Source organism: Lissotriton vulgaris, chromosome 5, assembly GCF_964263255.1.
Source record: "Lissotriton vulgaris chromosome 5, aLisVul1.2, whole genome shotgun sequence".
Lineage (NCBI taxonomy): Eukaryota > Metazoa > Chordata > Amphibia > Caudata > Salamandridae > Lissotriton > Lissotriton vulgaris.
The window spans coordinates 1,875,795,016-1,875,817,334 of record NC_141693.1 but is presented as its reverse complement, the minus strand read 5'-3'; the positions used below and the strand labels follow the sequence as shown (position 1 = coordinate 1,875,817,334).

Below are 22,319 nucleotides of genomic sequence, written 5' to 3'. Positions count from 1 at the left end.
CTGTCGGAACTCCTTACCTCCTATGTCCCCACATGTCAGCTGAGGTCAGGGGGGGTTGGTTTGGTGTGCGTTCCTGCTATCAAGAAAGCGAGGATGGGAGGTCGGTCTTTCCGCCTACTGGCGGCCAAGCAATGCAATGCTCTCCCGATGGAGCTCCGGATGGAGGCCCAGGAGAGTTGTTTCAGGAAAAAATTAAAAACGTTTCTCTTTCCCCAATTATAGAAGGGTGAGGGTAGGGGGTTTCTGTATTCTGGCTAACTCTACGGCAGCGCGGGGACACACTGGCATTAGTGTAACCATTGCGCTTTATAAATGGACCTATTATTATTATTATTATTATTTCTCTTTACAAAACTGCAAAATGCTCTCTTTATCAGACTATGATCAGTTACTTGATTTCTCTCACTTCTAAATTGCAACGTGGTCTAATATCACTACTGGTTCCTGGTTCCGGGATATGAAAAGATAAATCTAGTGTATCTGATGCTACATGTATAGCACAACCTTCCTTCAGGAGCAGCTGAGTTCACTCATATCACTGAAGTGCTAGTGATCACATTTTTGTGCTATAATTGAGATCCGAAAGATGCTTCGCCTAATATGTGCTTTTATGGTTTTTACGTGTAGGTTCTCCTGTGTGATTTTATGATTTCATAGGTGTGCCAGGCCTGCTGTTCTCCAGTAGAACACTAGGGTCTGGCCGTCTGATTACCAAAGTAGGCCCATTCTTCCTAAACTTTCGATGCTTTAAAATGTTAATGTTATTAAGAAGCTTTGATGATATTACAGTGCTATGGTGGTTTTATGGTGCTGTAACACTCAGAGTTCTAGGATATTTTTTCCAAATTCTATGAAATTATCAAGAATTCCAGGAATGGTTTTGTAGGATACTTTCAGCAATAGGGCACTGCGAGAGAAAATGTGCATGAACGGGATTAGTAAGTAATTTTGTCTTATCAAATAACACCTTGTGACCCAAACATGGATGAAACTTTAAAAGAAACTGAATGACTATTTCAATTTCAAAACACTTTATACGGTTTTAAGTTTTAAAACCATAAAAGATACATAATTAATACAAATGTAAACAATTCGACAAGAGTATCCCAAACAAGAAGATCCTCCTAGGATCAATATATGTTTGTTAACATGGTAGTCATAGTGCGCTGACTGAACCTGCTGAATGTAGTTACTGTTCTGATAGCATTGTTTTATTAAGTTTCAAGAAGGGCATTGCAGTGGTAAATACACAGTTTTACTATGGTCCATCTGTGATCCAAGAAGGTTCAGATACAGCTAAGCATCAACTCTAATATATTAATTGTATTATATGTTTATGATGTTTTGATATTAAGGTTTAGTCATATTATTAAATATTTCTGAAATTCCGAATTAAGGTCCACTAATATTAAAAGTCATAGATGTTATTATGATTCTGTATTAAGAAGATGCTATGATATTTTTGGCATTATATATTTATGATTACATGTGATATTTTAAAAATTCTGTAATACTGTAATACTCTGATAGCATTATATTTTTAAGATTTGTGTGTGAATTCTGCTAGTATTTTACATGTTACAAACGTATTGTGATAATGGAAACTATCCAGTTGGCACAGAATTCATCTTTGAACTATATCAGATGATGTCAAGAAGGTTAAACACTATATCATCCATGTTATGTGTCATTATCAAGTGTAATAAGTATCAGTGACTTTTTAAATAATATTGATATCAAGGTTATGTGTTGATATTGAGGTTCTATAATCCTAGGGTGATTTAATGCATATAATCATGTTTTAAGTTCAAGGTCAGTTAAATTATTGAGGTAATGTGATATCAGTGAGGTAATAAGATATTATTACTGCTTTGTGCTACTATAGAGATAATGTGTTATTATTATAGCTCTGCAGCATTAATCAAGTTTAGGTAAGAATTCACTTTTTACCTTTGTCAGCATGGCGGTCTCAGGTAGCTGGTTCCCAGCGTGACGTTGGTGTATTCGGACTTGTGGACGATCCAAACGTTGTTGAGGCAACATGTCTCCACTGGACACCGGGCCCTAAAACATGTGAAGGATCATGGGAAGTTTGCTTTTGATTGAAATATAATGCAACATAGGCCTCACTAAGGTTACTATTGCTGTACATCCCGATAACCACTGTTAGTTATTTCACTTCTATCCATGCATCTTATAGTCAATACTCCCATTCTCATCCCTATATTGGTAATTTATTAAAGGTATAAGAGCTATAGCTGATAAGGGCTCACTGCCAACCGCTGTGTGACAGGAAAGTTATAAGTCTGAATTCCGACATGGCCCATTCAGACTTTCATCCTCCTAGCATTGATGAACTAAGCATCAGTCTGCAGGGTGTTAGCAGCATCTGTTATTTACAGAGTTTAAGAACACCAAAGCACATTGGGCCAGATGCACAACCACTTGCTTTTGAGATTCGCAAATTGCAAACAATTGCAAGTCGCAAAAACAAATGCACAACAGTGTCACAGACACTGTTAGTGATTCCCAATGGGAGCGTAAAATGCGAGGCTCATGAATATTAATGAGCCACTCGCAATTTGTGACCCCATTGGGAAGGGCTGGCCCTCTAAGGGATGGTGGCCTGCTGGGCTCAGCAGACCTCCATGTCTGGAACTGCTTTTAAATAAAGCAGCATTTTTTTAATGCAGCCCCTTTCCCTTAAAGGAAAACGGGATACATAAAAAAAAAAATGAAACGTTTTGGTTTCATTTTTTAAGGGCAGGCAGTGGTCCCTGGGACTACTACCTGCCCTTAAAAAATATTTTCACATACATTCCCAAAGGTTAACTTCCTGTTCGCGAATGCTTTACCACCTACTTGAAGTAGGTGGTAAATTGCGACTGTTTTGCTACCTCAAATGCGGCCGCAAAACAGTCATACATGGGGCTCAGGCTCGCTATTAGGAAGGGACGCCCTTGAAAATCCCCTTCCTAATAGCGAGTCGCAAATCCTAATTAGCGAGTCACAATTAATTTGCGACTCACTAATTAGGGTTTATATTTGGCCCTTAAGTATTTTTGCATGCGCAAACGGGCCGCAAACAAGTTTGCGCATGCAAAAATCCTTCTTACATATGGCCCTATATATATATAGAAACGCGTAATGGTAGATATGTTGCTCTAATAAACTAACTTGGCACAAGAACTTGGAGTCTGACGGGCCCCCCTAAACATTCGGTACATATCTGGCACACTGCCACCAGAAACCTTGGCTGGGATTGCAGACCTACACTTGAAACTCCGTTGTGGGATTCAGAGCAGCTGGGTAGCCTGTGGAGATTTAAGGGGTTTGACAAGTGGGACCTTATTGGAATCTCACGCATATGTGATCTATGGGAAAAGTCAGATATTAAATCATTCCCCTCCTTGCAAGAACAATTCGACCTGGCTGACACAGAATACTTTCGTTACACACAAATCAGACACTCTTTGCACTCCCTTTTTCATGCCAGGTGCCATCCTTCTCCGTTGGAGGATAGGGTATTGGATGGACACCTACCTGATAAAACTATCTCTTTGATATATAAAAAACTGATAAATAATATGTCGGACCCTCTTCATTCACTCTGGGAGAAATGGTCAGGGGATGGAATTGAGATGGGTGACAAAGAATGGCAAGAGGCCGGTTCCTCGCCTAGAGTTGTGGCTATACCAGTGCGGCTCTGATTAGTGCAACTTAAAATCCTCCATAGGGTATACGTGACGGGACCCCAGCTGGTGCGGATGGTAAAAGTGGACGGGGGAATGTAGACGGGGATGTGGCCAAGAGGGTACATTTATGCACATTATTTGGGAATGCGACCTCATTCAACCCTATTGGCATAGGATACACAACACCATCAACACAGTGCTAACCACCCAGCTTGGTCCTGAGGCCCTTAGATGCCTATTGAATATTTGGGAACCAACAGATTTGAACAATTATCTTACACAGTGGGTCACTCTGGGGCTCATGCTAGCTAAGAGAAACATCGCACAATTATTGGGACAATCACATCCTCCTACAGTGGATAAATGGAAGAAAGACCTGGATTGGTCCATGTATAGGGAGAAGACAGTATATGTGGCTCAGGGTTGCCCTATCTGTATTGAAATTAATAAGCTGATGTATGTTAATAAAAAGTTGTTTTTTTTAAAAGAACTTGGAGTCTGTAGCCGTCCTTGATGTAACAGAGCAGGCTGTCAGGAATATATATATATATACATATATATATACATATATATATATATATATTCCTGACAGCCCGCTCTGTTACATCAAGCACGGCTGCAGACTCTAGGTTCTTTATCATATATATATATATATATATATATATATATATATATATATATATATATATATATGATTACATTTAGGTATCAATAATGGTGAGATCTCAGCTAACTTTAAGCTGTTCAAGATGCCATGCTGGTACCAGGGGCGAGGCGTTGCCAAGCTTGGTATCAGTGTTGAGTGAGATCTTGGGCAGGTGTCTATAGCGAGAAGGTCTCATACTGGTATAGGTGGGATGAGATCTTAGCTTGGTCCAAGTGTTGAGAGTTGTTATCTTGACATCAGTAGTGATGTCTCAGCTTGATATTGGTTGAGTGGCGCTAAATTTCAGCTGGTATCAGGGGTGTCTGAATCCAGCTTACTGCCAATGGTAGACAAAGCTTAGCTAGGTGGCAGAAGTAGTCAGTTCTTAGCTTGTTGTCTGTGGTAGTGAGATGCCAGCTCATTCTTAGAGGTAATAAGATCTTAAGGTGTTGTTTGAGGTATGGATTGTGATTGTTACAGCTCAGCTCAGCTTCTTGTCTGTGATGATGTGAGCTTAGCTTGTGTCTGTAGTAATGAGACCTTAGCTTGTTGTCTGTGGTGGTAAGAGCTTACCGTCTTAAAACTAGCTGTTCTTACTGCGGGTTAGACCGAGGCAATTGAGAGGAAACCTTGTGGATATACAATGATGCAGAAACCTAACAGCAGAAAATCAAGTACAAACAACATACAATTCACGGCCCTTGATTCATCCCATGAAGTTGTTAGCCTTTCCAATGACAGGGTACGTTGCTAGCTCAGGAATCTGACGTTATGCACCACAGAGAACTGCTTCAATCTGTTGCTAACTCTTCCTTCTTCCCTAACTGCAAACACTGCAACTTCTATGCAGTCTTGTTGCACAGGAGAAGCTGGAAAAGGAGAGAAATGTCCAGCAATTAAAAGTGGGGCTTAAAAGGAAGATGTTAGCAGGGGAGTGGAAAGCTGCAGTAACCATTGAACCAGCCTTTCTCAGACCTCAGGTTGATTGCCAGTGGTTGAGTAGGCATAAGGCCTACTTGTCAATGTTGTAGGCAGCTGTTAGTGGTAAGGCAAGGACTATGAAAGAGTGCATATTGTTGATACCCATCGCAATAGCTGTGGTGGTTGGCAGTGTCAAAATGGTTGGAGTTCTGATGATGGTTAATAGTGGATGGTAAAACTTAGGTTAGTGGTAAAAGTAAGTTTATGGAAAAGACTAAGGTTGATGGTTAATGTTTTTTACAGCTCTTGTTGGTGGCAGCAGTGGGATCTATGTAGCATTTTGGTTGGTTGAAACCAGTATAGCGCTGCCTGGTGAAAAACATAGCAAAACAGGGATAACTCAGGTTGATTAATGATGGCCAGTGTTGTACAAGTTAGCAGAAATGATGAGATTGTGAAGTCGCGTGAGTTGGTATATAGCACTCTTGTAGCATTGGTGATAGTTGAGTTATGTGAAGAAACTACATCCTCTTTAGTGCTCCTTGGTATACGGTTGGTATAAGTGTGATTAAAGGGCAGTATTCGAGGTAATTGGCAGTGGTCTACAGAGGTCTTATTAGTGACATCAGGGAAATGTGGCGGGTCCAAATTGGTTTATATTGGGTAGTAGAAATCTTAGTGGCAACAGTAGGATTGATTCCAGGACTCTGGCTGATGTTAATTTATACATCACTGGTCAGTTGTAGCAGTAGTGTCTCAGGGAGATGTTAGGTTTGCTGCTAAGTGTCTGTAGAGTGGGGGCATAGGGAGAACAATTCTCGGTTTGGGAGACCCTGAATGGGAGACCTCTGGATGGTGGCAGGGACTGCAGGGAAAACTACGATGGGTTTATCATTTTTTACACAGTTCTGCTTGGTGGTGGTAGTGTGGTCTAAGGGAGGGCTGATCATGGTTGATATTGGTCTGTAGAGTTCTGGCTGGTAGCAGATGCACTTGTGTTAGTTGTTTCTAGCTAGTAGACCTGTAGTTGATGCCAATAGCTGGATTGTGGGCAGACCTCTGGCAAGCTGATGCTACTTGGCATGCTTCTGGTTGATGGATGCAGTAAAGGGATCAGAGCACCGGATACAAATGAAGTGAAGATCTGCTGGGATAGTAGTGGTAGGAGTGCAATGATGGGATCTTTGGTTGATACTGATTGTGCTGGAATGTGATAGACAGGTACACCTCTTATAAACCCTCGCACTCTCTACATACCAGGGCGAGTCCATAGGTTCTCTCCATCTCATCGTAGAGGCGCTGACAGCGGTGGAGAGAGGTCCTCACAGTGCCTTTTGTCACATGCAGCAGGCCCTGACAATCAAAAACATGAACCATTAAGAGCAGGTTGCGGAGCAGTGGATTGTGGGTTAACAGAGTGGTCAATGATTGGGTAACGGAGGGGCAATGAGTAGTCAGGATGGGCTGCTGATGTACTACCAGAGGACAGTGAAGACTGGAACAGAGAGAGAGAGAGAGAGAGAGAGAGATAGACGGTTAATGAGAGGGAAAAAGAGGAGAAGCAGAAATATATATGTATATATGTATATAAATATATGTGTGTGTGTGTGTTCCGTTGCCCTTTCTCCAGGGTTTCACTGCTTCTTTACGAACCAAAAAAGGCACAAACTACACCTATTGAGTGCAATCTTGATTTATTTTTTGTGCATAGCTGCCATGAAGCGTTTTGATCCACCAGGGTCCTTGATCACATGACGTGATATATATATGTGTGTGTGTATATGTATTCATCATTTCATAAACTATAAGAACGAATGATCTCTAAATATTGTAGGACAAAGGACAATACCCCACCTTCTCCCTTTTCTCATGATTTTATACATGCGCAAATCACTTTATAACAAAACTTTGCACAGCACTTGCACTTTGGGATTGTTTTTACTGATAGAGATAATATTAAATGTGCATAAAAAATAGAAATTATGTGAGTTAACAATAAGATATAACACCCACTTGGGTTGCACTACCATTTTAATGTATTTTTACCCTGAAACTGTTTTGTATATAGATGATTTTAGAATTATATATGATAATATATTTGACCGTCTATATTGCGTATTTTGCAAATTTTTGCTGCTATGTTTATAGCTCCAAAATGAAGTTATATGAATTTAAGACACTATGGGCCCGATGTAGGTAGGCCGTTACCGATCGGTAACGGCCGAAAATACCGATTTTGGGCCCTTACCGATCGGTATACTGCCATCGAGATGTAGGGCAAAGAAACACGTCCAAATCGGTACAAATACCGATTCGGAATGACTACCGAATCGAAAAGAATCCGATACGTACATACCGAAAATCGGAAATGTAACGATTCGGCAACACACCGAATCGGATCAAAATACCGAATCGGTCCATGTACCGAATCGGTAGTGACACCGAATCGGAAAATATCCGAATCGGTCCATGTACCGAATCGGTAGTGACACCGAATCGGAAAATATCCGATTCGGTCCATGTACCGATTCGGTAGTGACACCGAATCGGAAAATATCCGATTCGGTCCATGTACCGATTCGGTAGTGACACCGAATCGGAAAATATCCGATTCGGACCATGTACCGATTCGGTAGAGACAGCGATTCGGAAATAAGCCGAATCGGATAACATACCGAATCGGTAGAATCACCGATTGGTAAAGTCCCCGATTCGGACAGATAGGGAGATGTAGGGAAGCACAGAAATACCGATTTTGGCTCTAAATTGGTATTATTCACTCGGTATTTACCATGGATTACAATCAGGTGGTAACCAACTCCAACCCATAAAAATAGACCCAAAATGCATTGCAACTTGCAGGATGGCAGCTTTTTATGTCATTGCAAGGCGGCTACGGCTACAGCAGGAAGGACAGAGGGAATGGCAAAGAGAGGAACAGGTCTACAGACAGAGGACCACCCTGTTCATGCTCACAGAGGCAGAGATCCTACAGAGGTACAGGCTGGACTCAGACACCATTCTGGAGCTCATCAGGGACCTCAAATCACTGTTGGACCACCCCACCCCAAGGGCACACGCCATCCCAGCGCACGTCCAGGTGCTATGCAGCTTACACCTGCTTGCGTCTGGCAGCTATCAAAGTGGAGTTGCAGCGGTAGGAGGGGTGACCCAGAGCAGCCTGTCAAGGTTCTTCCACACATTCCTTGATGCCATGATACACAGGATGGACCAATACATCTCTTTCCCTGCAACCCACGCAGAACTGCTACAAACTAAAGCTGACTTCTACCAGATGGCACAGTTTCCCCAAATCATTGGCTGCATAGATGGCACGCACATTCCGATTTGCCCCCCAGCTGACACAGAATACATATACCGCAATCGGAAGTCTACGCACACCATCAACGTTCAGGTGATCTGCAATGCGAAGTGCACCATCACAGACCTGGTAGCAAAATTCCCAGGGAGTACCCACGACTCCTACATTTTTCAACAGAGCGGCATCTATGCACGGCTGATGGCTGGCGAATTTGGTGAAGGATACCTCCTAGGTGAGACACATCATCAGACCCCCATTACACAAAGTAGCTAAGTGAAATACATGTATGCATGTGAGTAATGTTACCCCTTTTCCTTCCAGGCGACAGTGCATATGCCCTCCGCTCTTTCATACTCACCCCCTACCTCAACCCCTCCACACCCATCCAAAGGAGGTATAACCGGGCCCACAAAAGCACAAGGAATGTAGTTGAACGGACCTTTGGCATCTGGAAAAGTAGATTCAGATGCCTGCACAAGAGTGGAGGTGCAAGGCAGTATACCCCCATCACCTGCTGCAAGATCATAGCTGTCTGTGCAATGTTGCACAACCTTGCGGTGAAGAAGGGCACTGAGGTCGAGTTGTCTGACTACGAGGACCATGACGACGACGATGCTGTGCCACTAACACAACCTGCTGGGGTGTCTACGCCAAGTGATGGCAGATACAGACGTGAGGAGATAACAGAAAACTATTTCTGAGTGAGTACAGATGCACAGACAGGTAAATGGTTGTGGGGAAAAGCAAATTTTAATAATGTTGCAACACTGTTACTGCACTGATGTGCAACAAAATAAAATGTCAAAGTAAAGAAAACAAATGTCAAAGGTCCGGGTTGCCTCACCCGCCCTGGCAAGCCTACTTTTTGGGGCGCTTGGCAGCCCCACTGGGGTGTGCCTCACCCCCTTCCGCATGTCCTGCGGCTTCTGCAGAGCGCCTGGTGCTCCGGCGCGGCTCCGACACAGCGCTGGCCGGGCTGCTGCGGCTGCTGCTGTCCCCTGCCTCCCCCAGGTCCAGGGCTGGATTGGCCGCAGTGTTGGAAATGATCATGGCCTCCATGGCTGTTGTTATGCGGGCCATTCCCCTGGTGACCTCAGCGGTGTTTTGTGTCAAGCTTGCCTCCATATTAGCCCCACGTTGGCACAGTTGCGCGGTTGCAGCAGCAAGGCGGCTAACAGATCGGTTGTGCATGCGGGCATCCCGCCTGCGCGCTTGCTCGTGCTCGTCAAGTCTTCCGCATAGCTGTGTGATGGCTGTGGTCAGCCTGCCAAGACCTGCAGCAACTTCCTTGTTTGTGTCAACAAAAGCCTTGAACCCTTGCACCATCTCGCCCATCTGCAGGTTGTGCTGGCGGAGCTGGCGCTGGCAGGCCATGATGGACTTTGCCTGCAAGCGCTGGATTTTGACCATGCTGCCTTCAAGCCCCTGGAAGACGCTGCCCTCCCGTTCCGGCCGTGCAGTGCTGGTAATGGCACGCCTCCGGGTACTGCTGCTGCCGCCCTGCTGTGTGGGCTGGGGTGCCACTGGTGTTGTTGTGGTGGTGGCCTGGGCCTGACCCGCTGCTCCCTGGATAGGGTTGAGTGGAGCCACAACCATACTCCTGGCAGGAGGTGTGGTAGGTGCAGGGTGGGCCGTTGTTGGAGAGTTCTCAGGGGAGAACAGCAATGGGGGTGTGCCAGACATTTGTGGGGAGTGAAGGAATGCATAGTCAATTACAAGGTCTCCCTCATTTCCCTGGCCAATGGTGTTGTCCTCCTCCTCCTTCTCCAGGGCAGCCTGACTTGTGCTAGGCCCTGCCACCGCACTGGTAGTTGGTGCTGGTGCTGGTGCCTCAGTAGCTTGTGGTCCTCCGCCTGATGGTGCCCCTAGGTATAAAGATAATGTATAGGAAGGTGAGCAACCCAATATACCCTTGCGGGCTCGGGCAGAGTTTATTGTAATAGAGAATGGCCAGCAAGGGATTTTGTTTGTTGTGTAAATTATCAGCACTATTAGGACTTGTTTAGGGGCAATCAAAGTACCTAAACTTGAAATTAATCAGCAGCTGTTCAATTAAATTCAAACAAAAAAGTCCTTGAGACAAGGAACACAGGATGTTACCACACTAACATCATATATACAATGAATAATTAATAAAACATGAAACCAGGATTTTTGTTTGTCTGAAAGTTATTATTTAAATTCAAGGCAAAAAGATATACATTTCTGTACAACAAATGAACATGGGCATAAGACAGGGTACATACATAGATATAATCTGGATATTTAAGGTGTTGGTTGCTTTTCCTGTAACATATCCAAAAATACAGTCCAGACTGCTGAGACACAGTATTCAGTTGATTTCAACTATCAATCAGAAGAAAATCAAAAGCTGACATGAAACAAACTATGCAGAATTGGACTAAACAAGTCGACGTTTCGGTCTTTTTTCGATTTTTCTTAAGACCATCATCAGGACGAAATAATAGTATATGCAATTGATGACCCTCTGTAAGGAAAACAACATAATATTATAATATGTTAAATTATATTTGAGTACCTGGTTTACAACTCTAAGCATAGAGTTACTTATTTATTATACAAATCTAGACATATTTACATTTTAATAGTCAAGTTTATTTAAAAAGTCGGTGTGGCGACTAGGGCGATATATATTAGAAAAACGATAAATCAACAGAATCCTGATAATATTTACAATGATTCCTGATTACTGATCAGTTAATGGTAGCTTACACTCACTTTTTGAATCAAAAAAGCACGTCAGTTTGGAGTTAATGACGGCACCCGCACCTTCAATAATGGCGTAGAGATCGGGCAATGAACTAAATCAATTTTATGTAGCATACACTGTAAGAAAAGAAAGGCGATTCTTAACCATTATCTTTATTGTAGTACAACGCATGGCTATTAGTGTATTTTTAGGGTCAGCATGGATTGCAGGTATTTACCTTGTAGTGAATACAGTGCTGCGGTGGACAGGTTCTGGCAGTTAGTCCACTTTATGTCGCTATTCAAATCGCTCGAGTTTTTCTGAGTAAAAAAGCAATGCATATGTATTTTAATCGAGAAGATTAGACTATTTATAGTCGAGAGTTATTGCATTATGTCCGATCTCAAAAACAGTTTTAAGCGGAACATTTTGCAATATATCAAGTTGTTCAAAGTAAGACGTATTTAACCTGACTAAAGGCATTTAAAGTTTTGTCAAAAGCCTAACATTCGTAATGATGTAGACTACTTCTAACCAAAAGCATTGAGCAACCATCGGGTGTTGCGTTATGGCTAACGGATTTAAAAACCAAATACTTGCGCAAGAGTCAGGCATCATTACTGCAGTATTAGCATGGAGATGGTAGCGGTACAGGCTAATCTTCGCCCTATATGTAAACCCAAAGTTGAGTTATGTACAATAGGTTAACGACACGTGTTTAGGCTAAAGGTAGAAGTTTGTAGCTGAAAGCAGGGGAAACGCAACCATGGCAAAAATGTTTACCCGAAGAGATTATAAGCTAGATGGATTAAAAGTGGGGAAGCTCCCGAGTTAACAAGCATTAACGATAATTGCGCCTTCCATTTACTTACTTGGAGTTTTTTGGCCACAGAACGTCACATCAATACGATCAGGATTGCAACAGTGTAGCATTCTCCCAGTGTTTATATACCGTTGTTCGGCAGGTAACGAGTCGCGTAGTATCGCGATGTTACGTAGAGGTGTTTAGAACTTAGGAATTGACTGTGTACACGGCGGCCATCTTAACATATGTTTGTTAGTATCGCAAAGCAGTTGCTATGTAGTCCATTATTTAAGGATTTGGTCAAGTTATTTATCTATGTTTTGGGAATGATAAGTCGAATAGTGATATATTTTATCTTGATCAGGCAGATTCGACTCCATGTCTTTAAGTCGGATTGTAACTTATGCAATTAGCATTAGAAATTAAACTTATTTCCATTGCCATATCTAAAGAGCACGGTTCGACCAAATCATTTTATACGATGTAACGTTATTAGAATAGTTTAGGTATAAAGAAGCATTTGTAAATTGAGTGCGGATGTATTACAGTCACTACAATTAAAGCATTGCACATGTCCTTGCATATCCTTTGAATGTGTTCCACTGTTTTCTATATTGTGGTTCTGCACTGCCATATTTTGCAAACTTCTGCTGACTACATTTACCATGATGCTTTTCTCTTGTATGTTGGTTACAGTACTGGGCTGGGGTTTGGTTGTGCATTGTGTCCAAAGGGGAGGTGTCTGGTAGGGTGTGTCATGATGCGCATGCTTCTTACCTGTAGCTGTAGCTCTGGCTGAGCTATCCAGGGTCCCGATTCCTGTCACACACTCCCTCTCGATGGTGCTGGACACCAGTTCCTCCAGCTCAGTGAGGGGTGGTGCCGGGTTCCTGCCCCCACCAGTCAGTCCAGCTTGCCTCTGCAGCTCAGCAATCTTGCGTTTCATCAGGCTGCGGATGTCGTAAAATCGTTTTTTTAGGTCATCAAGGGTCCTGGGGGTGACACCTACTGAGTTGACCTTCTCAGCTATCTCGCTCCAGAGCCTCCTCTTCGTGCTGTCCGGCACAGTGAGGGACAGCCTCCCAAAGAGCTGCCTGTGCACCCTCACCACCTCCTCCACCAACACCTGCAGCTCCATGGTTGTAAACTTGGGCTTTCTCTTGTGGCCAGCCTTCTGGCTCTCACTGCTGCTTGCCATCTTGCTATCCACAGTTCTCTGGCTCCTGCTCCCACTGCTGCTCACTGTGAGTGTTCAGCTCAGGCTGCCTCTCCAGAAAGTTCCTAATGAGCTGCACCTGCCTGGGTAGCCACTCCCTGCTGGGGTGGGGGAGGGTGGATCCGCCTCATTGGCTGTTTCGGATTTTACCGATTCGGATTTTACCGATTCGGATTTTACCGATTCGGATTTTACCGATTCGGATTTTACCGATTCGGATTGTTCAATGCATTCCTATGGGCATTTTGGCCATGGGGGTGTATTCCGACCACCGAATCGGTAATTGCCGATTCGGTATTTGCCGATTCGGCTATTTCCGATTCGGTGGTAGCCGATTCGGTACTTTCCGATTCGGTCCGTGCCGATTCGGTACGTATCGAATCACAATACCGATGACGACCGAATTGGTATTTTTTCGGTTTTTCTTTCCTACATCTCGTTTTCCGATTTCAGAATACCGATTCGGCCCGCCTCGGTATTTTGAAATCGGAAAAACCCATTTACCTACATCGGGCCCTATGTCTTTTATGTTTACTTCTGCACAAAGATACGTTTGTGACGCACAATATGGTTACAGTTTTTATATAGGGTTAAAATACCAGGAAGTGAATTAATTAACTCCACCCTTTGTTATATGCACTATAAGTATCCTCATCAGTTTTGGCAGCACATCATGTCATCAAGCCTCTGGCTAGAGGCGAAACGCGTCATGTGGACTTGCTGGGTGTTCATTTCTTGAATGAAATAAAGCACTGAATTTTTGCACCAGAACGGGCTCTGCTTTTTCGTCCTTTGTTACCTTACCAAGACGAGTTGGGGGCGCGTTGGCGTCGGACGAAGAAATTGGTATATATATATACATAAATATATACTGTTTTACAAATGGCGTCTCCACTCCTTCGCAAAAACATATGACGGCACCCCTTGTGAGTCTATTCACTAAAAATGCTACCAACGCGTTTTGATTACACCTGGCAACCTTGATCACGACGATATATATATATATATATATATGTGTGTGTACATTACTTCAACCAAGGGTTGCAGGTGTCCCACGATACTGCCAGAACGAGAGGGCGTCTCGCAAAAGCCAGCACCTGCAAGCTGGCAAAACACGACAGCTACTCTTTCTCCAGGTAAGGACAAAAAACGAGACATCTCCGGGATAAACTGCAGCTGACTTTTATTAGTTCCAGCGCTCTGTGTACAGCAACCTTGAAACGCAAGGCAGACACGTTTTGCATAAATAGCTTCCTCAGTGCTCGTTTCAAAGTTAAAACAATGTCCTGGGGGTCTCCTGATGTTTAAGCTGATATTGTGGCCATGCCCAGTCAGGTGGTTACTTGCCCCTCCTCCACCTACGGGGTTGCAGGACATCTCGCGCTCCACCCCCCGGCTGCTGCATCTTGGGAGTTGGAGTCCTCCATGAGTGCCTATACAGTGATAGGGTCTCTCAGGCAACAGGTGATGCCCCAAACCAGGTTGGATGGTGGGCCCCACTCCTTCGCAGTTCCTTTGAGGGGTGTAAGTCAGTTCCAGTCTCCCTTTTCAGGCAAAAGCTTTGCCTCCTCTCTCCCCTTGTGCCGGTAAAATCTGTTTGGAAATATAGAGCGTCGGGGGGTATCGCGGTGTAGACAATACTTCAACCAAGGGTTGCAGGTGTCCCACGATACTGCCAGAACGAGAGGGCGTCTCGCAAAAGCCAGAACCTGCAAGCTGGCAAAACACAACAGCTACTCTTTCTCCAGGTAAGGACAAAAAATGAGACATCTCCGGGATAAACTGCAGCTGACTTTTATTAGTTCCAGCGCCATGTGTACAGCAACCTTGAAACGCAAGGCAGACGCGTTTTGCATAAATAGCTTCCTCAGTGCCCGTTTCAAAGTTAAAACAATGTCCTGGGGGTCTCCTGATGTTTAAGCTGATATTGTGGCCATGCCCAGTCAGGTGGTTACTTGCCCCTCCTCCACCTACGGGGTTGCAGGACATCTCGCGCTCCACCCCCCGGCTGCTGCATCTTGGGAGTTGGAGTCCTCCATGAGTGCCTATACAGTGATAGGGTCTCTCAGGCAACAGGTGATGCCCCAAACCAGGTTGGATGGTGGGCCCCACTCCTTCGCAGTTCCTTTGAGGGGTGTAAGTCAGTTCCAGTCTCCCTTTTCAGGCAAAAGCTTTGCCTCCTCTCTCCCCTTGTGCCGGTAACCTCTGTTTGGAAATATAGAGCGTCGGGGGGTATCGCGGTGTAGACAATACTTCAACCAAGGGTTGCAGGTGTCCCACGATACTGCCAGAACGAGAGGGCGTCTCGCAAAAGCCAGCACCTGCAAGCTGGCAAAACACGACAGCTACTCTTTCTCCAGGTAAGGACAAAAAATGAGACATCTCCGGGATAAACTGCAGCTGACTTTTATTAGTTCCAGCGCTCTGTGTACAGCAACCTTGAAACGCAAGGCAGACACGTTTCGCATAAATAGCTTCCTCAGTGCCCGTTTCAAAGTTAAAACGATGTGCTGGGGGTCTGCTGATGTTTAAGCTGATATTGTGGCCACGAAGGGATCCTGCAAGGCTTTTGGTCAGTTAAGCTACTAGGTGCACTACCTGTATGTGCGCACAAAAGTTGAAAAACACAAGATTTATATGGTGCAAGCTGGCGAGTGGGAGGGCCTTAGAACCACTCAGATTGAGTAGATAAACTACCAATTGACTAACTGACTGGGTTGCCGATGCACTCAAATCAACAGTAGACCAATTGTTATGTAACAATACAACACTCAGTACAGAAATCAAAGTGACAAAAGTTTTTTCTCAGAAACTCCAGTGGAAGGGTAATTCGTGGAGTCCTTTAATGGATCAAACAGCCAGCCGACACGTGTTTCATCGCACTCGCGAATCCTCAGGGCTAGATGGCTGTGTCACGATCAGAAGGTCGCACAGCTGGTGATAATTCCGACCCAGCCGGGCCCGTGACCGTTGGTGTGCAAGCAACTGAGACAACAGGGTAATGTTCTCTGTACAATGTTAGGAGTATCTAGGACTGTAGTGCCCGGAGATCACAGAGTTGACGATTCAAAAGTGAAGCAATGTTGAACATGGTACTGTTCTTGATAGGTATTCTTGTAAAGGTTTACGTCGGGTGCGACTTGATTAAACCACGGGACACCCCAGGCTTTGTTGTAGCGCGTCCTCTCTCCGGGCTGTGTTCCTCCCCCCGGCTGCTGCATCTTGGGAGTTGGAGTCCTCCATGAGTGCCTATACAGTCATAGGGTCTCTCAGGCAACAGGTGATGCCCCAAACCAGGTTGGATGGTGTGCCCCACTCCTTTGCAGTTCCTTTGAGGGGTGTAAGTCAGTTCCAGTCTCCCTTTTCAGGCAAAAGCTTTGCCTCCTCTCTCCCCTTGTGCCGGTAAAATCTGTTTGGAAATATAGAGCGTCGGGGGGTATCGCGGTGTAGACAATACTTCAACCAAGGGTTGCAGGTGTCCCACGATACTGCCAGAACCAGAGGGCGTCTCGCAAAAGCCAGCACCTGCAAGCTGGCAAAACACGACAGCTACTCTTTCTCCAGGTAAGGACAAAAAACGAGACATCTCCGGGATAAACTGCAGCTGACTTTTATTAGTTCCAGCGCTCTGTGTACAGCAACCTTGAAAACGCAAGGCAGACGCATTTCGCATAAATAGCTTCCTCAGTGCCCGTTTCAAAGTTAAAACAATGTCCTGGGGGTCTGCTGATGTTTAAGCTGATATTGTGGCCATGCCCAGTCAGGTGGTTACTTGCCCCTCCTCCACCTACGGGGTTGCAGGACATCTCATGCTCCACCCCCCGGCTGTGTGTGTACATATATATATACGATTTGAATATATATATATATGTGTATATATATATATATATATATATATATATATATATATATATATATATATATATATATATTCTGTCCACAAAGATTGCTCTCTCAGGTGTGCCACACGCAAGGAGATCAGCACACAGTTCCCACCGGTAGCACCTATCCAGTCTCTCACACGCCTCTCTCTTAGCTGCCATACGCGTTTCGGGCGTCCTTCCGCCCTTGATCACTGGCTGGCCACGAATCACAAAAGGCTTATTTTTCTTGCACTAATTTATTCAATTTAATAGTCACCACCCCAGTGGGCGTAAACAAAGTGGCATTGTGGTCCTCGTAGTCCGATGTACTTAGTGCAAAAAGTAAATCCAAGTGGAAGCCTTTAGTAAATCCGTGAAAACAATGTTGACCCCAGTGGGTGGATTGGGGTGTAGAGAAGACCTTCTGCTGCCAATACCTGCCGGCGGTCTAGGCTCTCCTTGCTTCCTTCGCTGCTCCGAATTCCTGAGCAGCGTGAAACCGCCATTCCAGCGGCAGGGCACTCCCGCGGCCGAGCCAGCCGCATTAGATTCTGTCCACAAAGATTGCTCTCTCAGGTGTGCCACACGCAAGGAGATCAGCACACAGTTCCCACCGGTAGCACCTATCCAGTCTCTCACACGCCTCTCTCTTAGCTGCCTTACGCGTTTCGGGCGTCCTTCCGCCCTTGATCACTGGCTGGCCACGAATCACAAAAGGCTTATTTTTCTTGCACTAATTTATTCAATTTAATAGTCACCACCCCAGTGGGCGTAAACAAAGTGGCATTGTGGTCCTCGTAGTCCGATGTACTTAGTGCAAAAAGTAAATCCAAGTGGAAGCCTTTAGTAAATCCGTGAAAACAATGTTGACCCCAGTGGGTGGATTGGGGTGTAGAGAAGACCTTCTGCTGCCAATACCTGCCGGCGGTCTAGGCTCTCCTTGCTTCCTTCGCTGCTCCGAATTCCTGAGCAGCGTGAAACCGCCATTCCAGCGGCAGGGCACTCCCGCGGCCGAGCCAGCCGCATTAGATTCTGTCCACAAAGATTGCTCTCTCAGGTGTGCCACACGCAAGGAGATCAGCACACAGTTCCCACCGGTAGCACCTATCCAGCCTCTCACACGCCTCTCTCTTAGCTGCCATACGCGTTTCGGTCGTCCTTCCGCCCTTGATCACTGGCTGGCCACGAATCACAAAAGGCTTATTTTTCTTGCACTAATTTATTCAATTTAATAGTCACCACCCCAGTGGGCGTAAACAAAGTGGCATTGTGGTCCTCGTAGTCCGATGTACTTAGTGCAAAAAGTAAATCCAAGTGGAAGCCTTTAGTAAATCCGTGAAAACAATGTTGACCCCAGTGGGTGGATTGGGGTGTAGAGAAGACCTTCTGCTGCCAATACCTGCCGGCGGTCTAGGCTCTCCTTGCTTCCTTCGCTGCTCCGAATTCCTGAGCAGCGTGAAACCGCCATTCCAGCGGCAGGGCACTCCCGCGGCCGAGCCAGCCGCATTAGATTCTGTCCACAAAGATTGCACTCTCAGGTGTGCCACACGCAAGGAGATCAGCACACAGTTCCCACCGGTAGCACCTATCCAGTCTCTCACACGCCTCTCTCTTAGCTGCCATACGCGTTTCGGGCGTCCTTCCGCCCTTGATCACTGGCTGGCCACGAATCACAAAAGGCTTATTTTTCTTGCACTAATTTATTCAATTTAATAGTCACCACCCCAGTGGGCGTAAACAAAGTGGCATTGTGGTCCTCGTAGTCCGATGTACTTAGTGCAAAAAGTAAATCCAAGTGGAAGCCTTTAGTAAATCCGTGAAAACAATGTTGACCCCAGTGGGTGGATTGGGGTGTAGAGAAGACCTTCTGCTGCCAATACCTGCCGGCGGTCTAGGCTCTCCTTGCTTCCTTCGCTGCTCCGAATTCCTGAGCAGCGTGAAACCGCCATTCCAGCGGCAGGGCACTCCCGCGGCCGAGCCAGCCGCATTAGATTCTGTCCACAAAGATTGCTCTCTCAGGTGTGCCACACGCAAGGAGATCAGCACACAGTTCCCACCGGTAGCACCTATCCAGTCTCTCACACGCCTCTCTCTTAGCTGCCATACGCGTTTCGGGCGTCCTTCCGCCCTTGATCACTGGCTGGCCACGAATCACAAAAGGCTTATTTTTCTTGCACTAATTTATTCAATTTAATAGTCACCACCCCAGTGGGCGTAAACAAAGTGGCATTGTGGTCCTCGTAGTCCGATGTACTTAGTGCAAAAAGTAAATCCAAGTGGAAGCCTTTAGTAAATCCGTGAAAACAATGTTGACCCCAGTGGGTGGATTGGGGTGTAGAGAAGACCTTCTGCTGCCAATACCTGCCGGCGGTCTAGGCTCTCCTTGCTTCCTTTGCTGCTCCGAATTCCTGAGCAGCGTGAAACCGCCATTCCAGCGGCAGGGCACTCCCGCGGCCGAGCCAGCCGCATTAGATTCTGTCCACAAAGATTGTTCTCTCAGGTGTGCCACACGCAAGGAGAACAGCACACAGTGGTGACTATTAAATTGAATAAATTAGTGCAAGAAAAATAAGCCTTTTGTGATTCGTGGCCAGCCAGTGATCAAGGGCGGAAGGACGCCCGAAACGCGTATGGCAGCTAAGAGAGAGGCGTGTGACAGACTGGATAGGTGCTACCGGTGGGAACTGTGTGCTGATCTCCTTGCGTGTGGCACACCTGAGAGAGCAATCTTTGTGGACAGAATCTAATGCGGCTGGCTCGGCCGCGGGAGTGCCCTGCCACTGGAATGGCAGTTTCACGCTGCTCAGGAATTCGGAGCAGCGAAGGAAGCAAGGAGAGCCTAGACCGCCGGCAGGTATTGGCAGCAGAAGGTCTTCTCTACACCCCAATCCACCCACTGGGGTCAACATTGTTTTCACGGATTTACTAAAGGCTTCCACTTGGATTTACTTTTTGCACTAAGTACATCGGACTACGAGGACCACAATGCCACTTTGTTTACGCCCACTGGGGTGGTGACTATTAAATTGAATAAATTAGTGCAAGAAAAATAAGCCTTTTGTGATTCGTGGCCAGCCAGTGATCAAGGGCGGAAGGACGCCCGAAACGCGTATGGCAGCTAAGAGAGAGGCGTGTGAGAGACTGGATAGGTGCTACCGGTGGGAACTGTGTGCTGATCTCCTTGCGTGTGGCACACCTGAGAGAGCAATCTTTGTGGGCAGAATCTAATGCGGCTGGCTCGGCCGCGGGAGTGCCCTGCTGCTGGAATGGCGGTTTCACGCTGCTCAGGAATTCGGAGCAGCGAAGGAAGCAAGGAGAGCCTAGACCGCCGGCAGGTATTGGCAGCAGAAGGTCTTCTCTACACCCCAATCCACCCACTGGGGTCAACATTGTTTTCACGGATTTACTAAAGGCTTCCACTTGGATTTACTTTTTGCACTAAGTACATCGGACTACGAGGACCACAATGCCACTTTGTTTACGCCCACTGGGGTGGTGACTATTAAATTGAATAAATTAGTGCAAGAAAAATAAGCCTTTTGTGATTCGTGGCCAGCCAGTGATCAAGGGCGGAAGGACGCCCGAAACGCGTATGGCAGCTAAGAGAGAGGCGTGTGAGAGACTGGATAGGTGCTACCGGTGGGAACTGTGTGCTGATCTCCTTGCGTGTGGCACACCTGAGAGAGCAATCTTTGTGGACAGAATCTAATGCGGCTGGCTCGGCCGCGGGAGTGCCCTGCCGCTGGAATGGCGGTTTCACGCTGCTCAGGAATTCGGAGCAGCGAAGGAAGCAAGGAGAGCCTAGACCGCCGGCAGGTATTGGCAGCAGAAGGTCTTCTCTACACCCCAATCCACCCACTGGGGTCAACATTGTTTTCACGGATTTACTAAAGGCTTCCACTTGGATTTACTTTTTGCACTAAGTACATCGGACTACGAGGACCACAATGCCACTTTGTTTACGCCCACTGGGGTGGTGACTATTAAATTGAATAAATTAGTGCAAGAAAAATAAGCCTTTTGTGATTCGTGGCCAGCCAGTGATCAAGGGCGGAAGGACGCCCGAAACGCGTATGGCAGCTAAGAGAGAGGCGTGTGAGAGACTGGATAGGTGCTACCGGTGGGAACTGTGTGCTGATCTCCTTGCGTGTGGCACACCTGAGAGAGCAATCTTTGTGGACAGAATATATATATATATATATATATATATATATATATATATATATATATATATTGATCTCTCTGTTTATCACTATATTCCGCTCTATTTTTCTCTTATCTCCCTCTCCACCTGATCCTCTCTCTTTTCCATCTCAGTCTGTCTGTCTATTAATTCCCTACCCCCTTTCTTCATATATATATATATATATATATATATATATATATATATATATATATATATATATATATATATATATATATATATATATATATATATATATATATATATATATATATATATATAAATGTAAATGAGGAGAGCCCTGTTAAAATATTCATGTGGCCAAGGTCCGGCCCAAGAGAAACGCACCGCCCATCAGAGCGCCATTCACACCCGAAATTGGACCAACCTGAGGAACGTGCAAAACACGAAAGGGTGTGAGGTGCCCCCATAGACTGGACTATGGTCAGGGTCCCAGAAGATGTTGCAAAGGACATTTTCAAGGGTCTTTCCGGCTGGCATGGGAGGCGAAAATCGATATGCAACACGCACTGAAGGCTACAGCTAACTACAAGACCCAGCATGCAGCAAGTCCAAAGAACAGCTGAAACGTGGTACCCAACAAGGGGTTAAAAACGGAAGCACCGGAACATTGAGGGTCTTGTGGTGAGCTGTTATGATCTGAACCTACGGCGCCTCTTCTTCTCTCTGACGAAGCTCACAGGAGTGAGCGAAATGCATTTGAGCTACAAGAACAATGCCGCTTTTAAAAGAATAAATAAACACACTTCAAACCGGAGGAAGGTTGCGACTCAATTCTTCTCTCCTCCCTCGTGAGGAGAGCCCTGTTAAAATATATATATATATATATATATATATATATATATATATATATATATATATATATATATATATATATATATATATATATATATATATATATATATATATATATATATATATATATATATTCAAATCG

General features: G+C 45.2%; 1 protein-coding gene across 1 annotated transcript in view; it reads right to left on the bottom strand.

Annotated features, from left to right (window-relative positions):
• Positions 1-22,319, bottom strand: part of TEKTL1 (tektin like 1) — a 182,846-nt gene that overhangs the window by 34,855 nt on the left and 125,672 nt on the right. Inside the window, exons 6-7 of the mRNA XM_086924377.1 lie at positions 6,520-6,615; positions 1,951-2,064 (exon numbers count right to left, since the gene is read on the bottom strand). Coding sequence (XP_086780503.1) covers positions 1,951-2,064; positions 6,520-6,615 — 210 coding nt within the window. The remainder of the gene's footprint in view (positions 1-1,950; positions 2,065-6,519; positions 6,616-22,319) is intronic.